At 35.6% G+C, this 9574-nt stretch overlaps 1 protein-coding gene across 7 annotated transcripts in view; it reads left to right on the top strand.

Moving 5' to 3' along the window:
- The first annotated feature begins 857 nt into the window (after positions 1 to 857).
- The window catches only part of GLS (glutaminase), a 45324-nt gene continuing 36607 nt past the window's right edge, over positions 858 to 9574 (top strand). For 2 of the 7 annotated variants that reach the window (XM_042480782.1, XM_042480702.1), the window contains exon 1: positions 3853 to 7892. In XM_042480782.1, coding sequence (XP_042336716.1) covers positions 7761 to 7892 — 132 coding nt within the window. In that variant the 5' untranslated portion in view covers positions 3853 to 7760. Of the gene's footprint in view, positions 885 to 2008; positions 2043 to 3852; positions 8225 to 9574 lie in introns of those variants that run through there. The other 5 variants (XM_042480615.1, XM_042480383.1, XM_042480551.1 and 2 more) reach the window with 5 other exon arrangements.

The raw sequence follows: 9574 nt of genomic DNA, 5'->3' as shown, positions 1-9574 counted from the left end.
TATAAATTTCTGTCTCCCCTCTGCTCTTTTAGGATTCATTTGTTGGGGTTGTTAGCCTTCAGATATAAGCAGCTATGCACTTACAGATGTATTTAGCTTTAAATTCCAGACCATTAACTTCTTGGTGGTGATTACTAAGCTCTTAATGCATAAATGTTAGGATATTTCAGCATTCTTGGCTGAAATCCAAGTGTGCAAGTGGCTGCAGCCTGTTCCTAAGGCAAAATGAATCTCCTGTTGTGTCTAGAAATTACTGGTACATGTCAGTGCAGTAATTTATTAAGAGCAGAATACGTGTACTTTCATTGACGATCTTAAATACAGTCAGCCCTCCTTATCCATGGATTTTTTTAACCACAGATTCAAATATCCATGGCTTGAAAACATTTAATATATATACTGTATATAAGATTTTCAACAGGCAAACCTTGATTTTGCCATTTTATATAAAGTTACCATTTTACTCTGCCATTGTATACCACAGATTTTGATATCCATGGGGGGGGGGGGTCCTAGAACCAAACCCCAGCAGATACCAAGGGCCCACTGTACAGTCTCCTGATATTGCTGTATCACTCTGTTGTCTCAGCATTTTGGATTACTAGGGCAGAAATACAGAAAACAACTGAAGTCATTTCACCATAGAGACCTTCTAAATTGTTAATGGTTCAAGGATCCCAACACATTATCTGTGTCTGGCATGTAGTTCTTCTAAATTGTTAATACAAATGGTATGAAGGATGGTGTTAATGTATACTGTGTACAGTGTAAAATAATTTTGTAGGAAGTAAATTCATGTGATTGAATCACCTTTTTATTTTGCAGACAAACCCCACAATCCTATGGTGAATGCTGGTGCAATTGTGATCACCTCTTTGATTAAGGTAAAATATCTACACTTAATTTTCCTGAGAACCGCACTGAGAATAGTTTTGTCGAGAGCTATGTAGTGCAGCGTCAGGTCCCACACAGACCCTGAAACTTGACTGACATGAACTGTGGTTTGCAGTTCACAGAAGTATGTAAGGAAATTATTACAGCCATGAAACAGTTGAAAGTCATGGGGTCATATGTCTGAAACTGTTTTCAGAGGTTGTTCTCCCCCCTCCCCCACTTCAAAAAGCAGTTTGGTGGTATGGTTCAAGAAAATTGAAATTATTTCTCTTATCTTCCTAGCATTTTCTGTTTAAATTTGAAAAAAACACTGTTATAAAATCCCAGACTGCTATTTGGAACTGGTTGGATTAAAGAGGAGTTCGCTCATGTGCCCCTATATTGTGGCTACAATCAGAGGATTGTTAAGATAACATAATTTGGAACTTTTTGTGTTTTGTGAAGCATGTGACTCTTTAAAGTTAAGTCTAAGAACCTATATGTGCATTTTGATGTGCAGTTTCAAGTGCTTCCTTAATCTAATTTTGAATATTTGTTGAAAACATGCTTTGCAGTTAATTTATAGTTTAATGAGGTACAAAGCAAATTCCTTTAGCATTTCTTCATAGTAAACATTCTCATACTTTACTAGTACAAGAATTTTGCCTTCTTAGATAAATGTAGTTGTAAAAGTAGTTTAATAATTAAATGAATGTAGTGTTTTAATCATGTTTCTGTACACATGCATGTGTACATGTTGAAAGACATGGATACTCTTAATGTTTATAAATATTTAACCTGTTTCTGATTTCTGCATTATTAATAAGCTTTAATTTCTCAGTCAGTTTAATAGAATTTCTGTTATGCGAAAATCTTAACTTGAGGCTAGTAGTTTCTAGAAATGTAGGTTTCAATGAACATTTCACTCCTCCATACTTTATAAAATACTTATAAAATGATCAGCTTATGCAATTTATTATCTCTTAAGATCAGTTCATTTTCTGTTGAAGCACTTTTACAGACTTTTCGTTATGAAAGGCTATTTTAGTCTTGGTTCATTATATTCTGCTTTTTTTTTTTTTTGTATTGAAGAAGGTATAAACGCATCCTGCTTTAAATATTTATCTTTAATAGCTATAGGTGAAGGAAAATGGCCTTAAGTATGACAGGTAAATTTATACATGTTTAATTTTTTTCTGTAGGTTTAAATATTTTAAGAAATTCATTTTGATCATGATTTTTAAAATAGACCATCAAATACTTGAGTGTAATTCTTCTTATAGTCTAGCTTGTTACATAGTAATTTAAAATGTGAACCTGAGCATGCTTTTTTTTTCCTTTTGAAAACATGCTCTGTTCTAATGAGTGGAATTCCTAGATTTTTTTTAAGATTGTAAAAAATCTCAGAATGCCGGTGGAGGTTTCAGGCTGTTGTAATACAGTGCAACATTGGTTTCTACTGCATGAATTTGTGAAAGTATTGAAGGAAAATTATAGCAATCTTTCTAGTCAATGGTAGGTTGCATTAAAACTTTGCATGTAGTATTCGCATGTCCAGCAGACATAAACCACCACGTTGCATCATTATTTGTTTAAAATGACTGTAAGACATTTCATGTGTTTATGTATCTATTAGGAAGCTGTTTCATCAGAATTAGAGGCTGAGTCCAGTTGTTAATCCAGACTAGAATAGACTCATTGCTTGACTGGGATTTAGTAAACCAACTCTTACATAAGTCCTCTTATTCAGTAGGGTCATTCTAAGTGGGACTAACAGATTTAGCCCTATGTGCAGTTATGAAAAATTAGTTTGTCCTCAAGTTTTTAAACTTTAGTTAACACTTACTAAATGAAAGCTATCCTTCCCCTGAATCAGCATAGGTTCACTGTTAGAACAGTTCTTTAAGTGTAGTGTAATCATACATTTATTTGAAAGTTAGTCTCATTGTTTTCAGTGGGACCTACTTCTACTTAATTAGGCATAGCAAGCTCAAAAAAATTAATATGATAGATACATTTATACAAGTTTAATATTTTTTCTGTAGGTTCATATAATTTAAAGATTCATGTTGACCATGAATTTTAAAATAAATGGTAGATCATTTGATACTTGAATATAATTCTTATAGTTTAGAATGTTAGATTACTATGTAAAATATGGTCCACAGCACACTTCCCCCCCCCCCCCCCAAACATGTTTCACTGAATTGAGTGGAATTTAGTTTATACATTTGTAGGAAACACTGTCATAAAGCTTCTCTGCTTGGTCACCCAGATTTACTTTGTTTACATGTTGGCTTGTGAGCATGGTAACTTTCTAAACTAATTGATATGTGTAACTAATAAAATACAGGACAGTGCTGACATGAAGTCAACCAAAACGATATTGAGTTGCATCAGAATACTTTCCAAATTACACAAGTCATTTTCACTTTGAATGATGAAATCATAACAGGCATTGTGACTGATTCTTAAATGAATATGCTATGACGACGACAATGGACAAAATGCAGTTATTTCCTAGAAAAGGGGATGGGAGTGGGAATTGGAATTGAACAGTATCTGGAAATCTGCAGATTCCCCATTCCTTTTCTTAGGTAATCCATATGTTACCTTGAGGTTGTGGCCAGCAATGATATTACAGTGCGCCTCTGTCATACGCTGAAAGCCACACCAGAAGAAGGCTCGCGCACCCCAGAAGGGGTAAAGATGCGCGCACCACGCTGCAGGCATGAGTCCCATTCTTTTAAACGGGGCTCGAGCATACACAGAATTCCCCTTACACTGGGGGAGAGGTCCAGAAAGGATCCCCCACGTAAGGGAAGGGACCACTGTACTTTAATAAGATATGCTTGGCATATGTGTGTTTTTGGAATTTTTTTTACAAAACAAAATTTAATAATAAATTGTGATGTTGCCTTAATAATAATAATAATAATAATAATAGAATTATTTCTAGCCCGCCCAATCACAAAGAATCTGGGCGGGTTACAACAATAAAATACAACAAGTTACAATAGAGTTAAAAAATCAAACCCTAGACCTACTACCACCCCCCAGACCTACCACCAGTATGTGGGGAGAGAAGGCTTAACCTGCTCCTCCATGGATGAAATTTTGAAATGTCATCCTATAAGTGGGTTTGGTGATCATGTGTGTGCAGAGAAGTGGGTTGATTGTCCTTTATAATGCAGCTGGGAATGGAAGGCTTCAACCTCCACTCCCCATAGTGTAGTTGCAGTGGGAATAGAGCAGAGGGTACACCTAGTACAGTAGTACTAATCCAGATATAGTTGCTAATGATCTAGTTGAAGTAATATTTAAGTAGATACTGCTGTATTTATTATATGGCATAAAGGCCTTGATAGGTATCACATTGACCACTATTAGGACAATATGTCACTAGGTGGACCTTGGAGTTCATGCTTTTTTAGTGGCTAGGTCCCCCCCCCAAATGTATAGTCTGTGTTATTTACTGTGATATTGTCTGTCAAGGTGTTTCTCCTGAGGATTGGGGTTTGGCATTGCAGCAACCATATTTCCTACTCATTTATTAGTTCTGTTAATAAAGAGAATTGTTAAAAGGGCACCTATCTAGTCACTGCTCCATATATCAGCCTTAGTGCATGAGAGGCACACTTTTCTGAATAATATTGTCTTGACTGCACCTGACACAGAACTAGTTCATAGACAGTATATAGAGAAGATATTATTTAATGCAAAAGCAGTCTCCCAGACCACAGTGTTCATTGTTAACAAAAGAAAATGAAATGATCCAGGAAGGACAAGCAAGTAAGAGCAGTGATCTGTGACACAAGAGATCTTTAGAACAACAAAATAAGAATACAGCACGATGAGAATCATAGTGATTTGTGAGAAGAGAATTTATATATATGGAACAAAACCAAGAATTTACAAGCCTGGGTTCTGTCAATAATTTATAATCTCTGTGTTTACATTTCAAAGTAACCTAAAACAATAATTTATTTTACGTGTAATAATAATACAGCAATCATAACTCAGCAGTAAATATTAGCCATTATCTCCCCTCCCTCAAAATGACTGCTTTTCAGTATAGAAATATTGGTCTTGAAATACTTGTGATTCTTTCAGTTATTAGTTGATAAATGTTGTGATATCTATTCTTGTCCAGAGCAAATTTCCACAACCAGATTAGAGTAAATATAAAGTTTTGCCCCTAGCTATGGAGCAGGGCCTTTCTTGTTACTCTTTCCAGTGAGTATGTGACAGAATCTGCATCAGTAAAACAAATGCTGATATGTCTTGTCATGGAAAAATATTTTCTCAAAGCTTTTTGCAGTGAATCTTGATTAAAAGTGTATAAAATCAGTTTATGTAAACAGGGTAACATTAAAACTGGCGTGGGCAGCATAGCTGAGATACTGTTGATAACTAAAGAATTCTGATAATTTTCTCCAAGGGGTGAGGCATTTATACAGCATTTTTCATTTCTAAAAGTATTTGTTGAAAACTTGAATGATGCCTACAATATTTTATTTTCTCCATATTATTTATTTGATTTAAAAGCCTATAAATATTGGTACTCTGTTCTTCCTGCTGCAATGTTGTATTCAGGTGCATGAGAATCAGTGGTAGCATTGACTTCTGGAAGAAATAAAGAAGTGCTCACATGGACATGTCCTAGTGACCAAAATGATTAAAGTAAGAGGCAGTCTCCTCCTGACCCCTAACTATAGCCTGTTTACTTGGTTTCATGGAACATGCTGAGAACTTTTTATCGACTTTCCCTAGGTTCATTTTCTCAAGTAAGCTAGAATGTGTGGAAAACTAGTAGTTCCCACATATGTTATTATTGCAGAAGGCTTTGGGAAGAGGACTTCTGCTCATCAAGCCATAAACCTACAGGGTATAAATACACATTTTCCTCTGTGTTTCTGTTGGTTAATCCTCCTAAAAATAGATGTCTCTTCTCTTCTTCAAATTATGCTTTTTTTTTTCTTAAATGAATATGAAGTAAAAAATATTAAATAAAGGTTATTTATTGATCTAGGGAGTTGCCCAGTGCATGGTCTCTTGGTTTTCCCCCCAATGATCACTCATTTATACAACACTTTAGCTGTCAAAAAGGTTGTTGCTTTCATCTTGACAACAACCCTTTATTCACTTTTATAGAAGTAGTCATGCTGTTTCTTCCCAATGGCTCCCCAGAAACACCATATCTGAGGTGAGACTTAAACCAGGATCTCCTAGGTCCAAATTCAAGCATACATTTCAAACTGTGTAAGTACAAACTGAATAGGAGCTGTTAAAGCATTGTTTAGACATAAAACACAAACTTATTACACAGTGTATTCCTGTGTGTTACAAGGCCTTAATGTAACTGTTAATACAAAGTAAATTCTTAACGACAGGCATAGTGCTGTATTTCAATTGCATCTGAGGTTTGTTTATGTTTCAACGTGGTCTTAAGTAAAATAATTCAGTGAAGCCTTGGCCATGGGTTCCATTGTGCATATTTCTGTATTCTTGTTTTTGAGAGCTCCATGTATACACAGTGATGATTCTCTGGGTTACCTATTTCCTGAAACTGAAATGATGGGGCATCTCCTACTTACAGGACTCCAAGATAGAGTTTAGAATCAGGTTGCTTATTTTTAAAGCTGGTTAAGTTTTTTAAAATGTGTTTAATCATACTATAATATTGAGTAATTGATTATTCAGCATTTAGGAAAAACTGTAAAGTTTTAAAACATTACTCAGACAACAGTATTAAGTACATATTTATACATGGGTTTATGTTTTTCTTAAATGTTTAATGAACTAGTATCTTAAACTTGAGAACAATGAGTTTCTGAGATTCAAATTGCATGCTGATGAAATATTAGTGTAAATGAAGTCAGTTTTTATCCTCTTTCTTAATACTGATATGTGTATATCACTGCAAAATTTGCATGAGTGACTTGTCTATCATTTGATTGTGTCAGTCTTAAAAGTACGTGTATCCATACCAATGCATTTGTATATACACAAAAGTGTGCATATACACATAAATATACATGCAGGCATGCACACACTAAGTGTATATATGTATATATTATGCTTGTCATATAAGACACATATTGCATGGTACATTTGCAGACAGATGAATTGCCTGTAAAATTTCATAAGAAAAAACACAAGAATTTTCACAAACTGGAAAATTCATCCCAAACCAAAACAAAATGGGGAGAGAACAAGAGCAGGTCTTTATTCTGCTTTTACATGGAGGAAATACTTGCAGGATTGCTAAAGAAAAAAAAGCTTTGCAAATATTTAATGCTTTTTTCTCCTTATTACATTAGCTTTAAAAGGATCTACAAGTTGTAGGAATTCTATTTTGAAAATGTTGCAGGGAGTGAGAGGAACACTGGCCATGTGGCTAAGTTGGCTGGCAAAAGTTGAAGGGCTTGAATATTAATTGATATTTCCTTTGGAAAGAAGAGTTTGTGCACTGCAGGCTAAATACAGGTTTAGGACTTTGCTTTTTAAAGATGCTAATCAGCACTTTTATCAGTGAGTATAAACTGGTATCTAAAAGGTGCTGTGGAAAGACAAGTTGTTTGCTTTTGTGTGTCTGAATTTTTTCACAGCTTTTAAAGACAACACAGTTTTGAATTTGATCAATGCTGAAATAAGTTTGCTTTGATTGTATGCTTATACAATCTATGCTGATTTAGCTAACAGTATTAAACTTGTAAAAGCTTATTTACAGTTAAGGGGTGGAGTGGGGAACGAACCAAACTTTTCTGTACTCTTGCATTAAGTATCTTTCGCCTCCTCCCTTAAATGTAGGGAGAAACGCAAAACTTGTTTCAGTTTAACTGTCTTAACTATACAACAATGACCAGTACAGCATCCCATAACTAATGCTGACCCACTTTCCCAAAGCAACATTCACTGTGCATTTGAAAGGTTTTTGTGGTTTAAATGTTGTTACATATTTTACAGCATTAGGATCTATGGAATATTTTGACAACTGCAACAGTTCAATGAAGTTGGTAATTTCTTCTTTTAATTATTTTTCATTGAACAGATTTGGAGTTACACTTTTTTAAAAGTTTGTTTTTCTAATGCCTTACAACACAATGCTTAACCCTTTTAGCATATTTCTTAAACAATCATTGACTCTGGGTAGCAACATTTTGACTTTATTGGTGCCTAACGTTTATACAACAGTGTGGTATTCTTTCAGCTGGTGATCATACGTGTATGACTGCACATCACTAGATGAGCTGGTGCGTGTGGCTTCACAGATTATCTGCAAGACGCTAAATTACTTGTAGAATGGGAAATGAGGCTGGCTTTATGCGTTTCATTGAGTAGAATGCTGGTTCGTACAGGCTTCAGTTTGTTTATTTCCTTCCCACATATGCTAAATCTAGTGCAAATAATGTTTCTTTGATTGTTTTTAAGCAATCTGTTGGATAGCTGAACTGAACAAAACGTTACCTAAATGTTTCTGTGGGTTAACTGAGGCCGATTACTTTGAGGCAGTTTGTTTTTTAAAATGTTAATTGCATCTAATATCTCTTTGAAAATATCTGGCAGTTTAGTCCTTTAGACAGAGATAAAATTGTCAGATGGTCCTTATTCTGAATAAGAATGTTGCTTATGCTGCACCCATGTAAGCCCATTAAAAACAGTGGATCTGTCCCTAGCACTTTAGAGCTATCTTTCCACAATTTTTGAATAGTTGATCTGGCAAGCATATACCCTTCTCAAAGCAAGAGGCAATATTTGGGAAGAAAGAACACGTATCAGTTAAGATAATGCCCTATTCAATATTCAAGATATTCAAGTATTGGCTATAATCCAGTGTAATACGGAGATAGATTGCACAGATCTTTTAGATGACAGGCTCTCTTTCCCACTGTTTTGTTAGACAGAATGAGTGTATTGCTCAGGGTTCCAACAAACAAGACAGCCATGCATCCATTCCATGTAATTGTAGATTATGTATCAAGGGAAGGAAAAGTACAACCAGTAAGCTGCATGCAGCCCACCCACCAGCCCCAGTTTTTTAAGAGAAAAATGCCATGCATGCCCTCTAGAGAATGTGGGAAGCAATTTTTCCAATTTCATTTTGTACCCCACAGCTATTTTATATGGGAAGTGGTATCAAAACTGGGAGTTACTTCCAGTAACTTCATGTTTGAGAGGGGGAAAGGCCTCTGCTTGGTCTAAAAGAGGCCAGCTCTTCCCTTAACCTAGTGAAATTGCTCCCCTCCATCATACCTGGATGGCTTTGGGGATATAAAGTTCACCCGCGTCATACGTGGGCACCCTATACATGGCTTTCAGCTTACACTGAAAGCTGCGCAACAAGCAGGAAATGGCATGTGTGGCTGTGGCACGTGCATGTGTGCTGCTGCACCCAATCCCCATTAGTTTCATTGGGACTCAAGCATACGTGGAATTTGCCTTACCTGAGGTGGTCCAGAACGGATCCCCCGCATAAGACAAGGGAACACTGTACGTGTTTGTTTGTTTCTTAAAAATTAAAAAAAATTAACAGATATCCTAGATCTGGTGTGGTGTGGTGCATACCCACCTTTGCTTTAAAGGATATACCAGTATAATATGTAATTATAGAACTACATTTGTACAGGCCCCTGATTTTCAAAAGCAGTGTGTGATGTTGGACTAGGTGTTATATCATAGTGGCAAGGGTAAGCTTAAA

Source organism: Sceloporus undulatus, chromosome 1 (assembly GCF_019175285.1).
Source record: "Sceloporus undulatus isolate JIND9_A2432 ecotype Alabama chromosome 1, SceUnd_v1.1, whole genome shotgun sequence".
In the NCBI taxonomy this organism is placed as follows: domain Eukaryota; kingdom Metazoa; phylum Chordata; class Lepidosauria; order Squamata; family Phrynosomatidae; genus Sceloporus; species Sceloporus undulatus.
The sequence above is the reverse complement of the archived record's forward strand: the minus strand, read 5'-3'. Positions and strand labels throughout refer to the sequence as shown.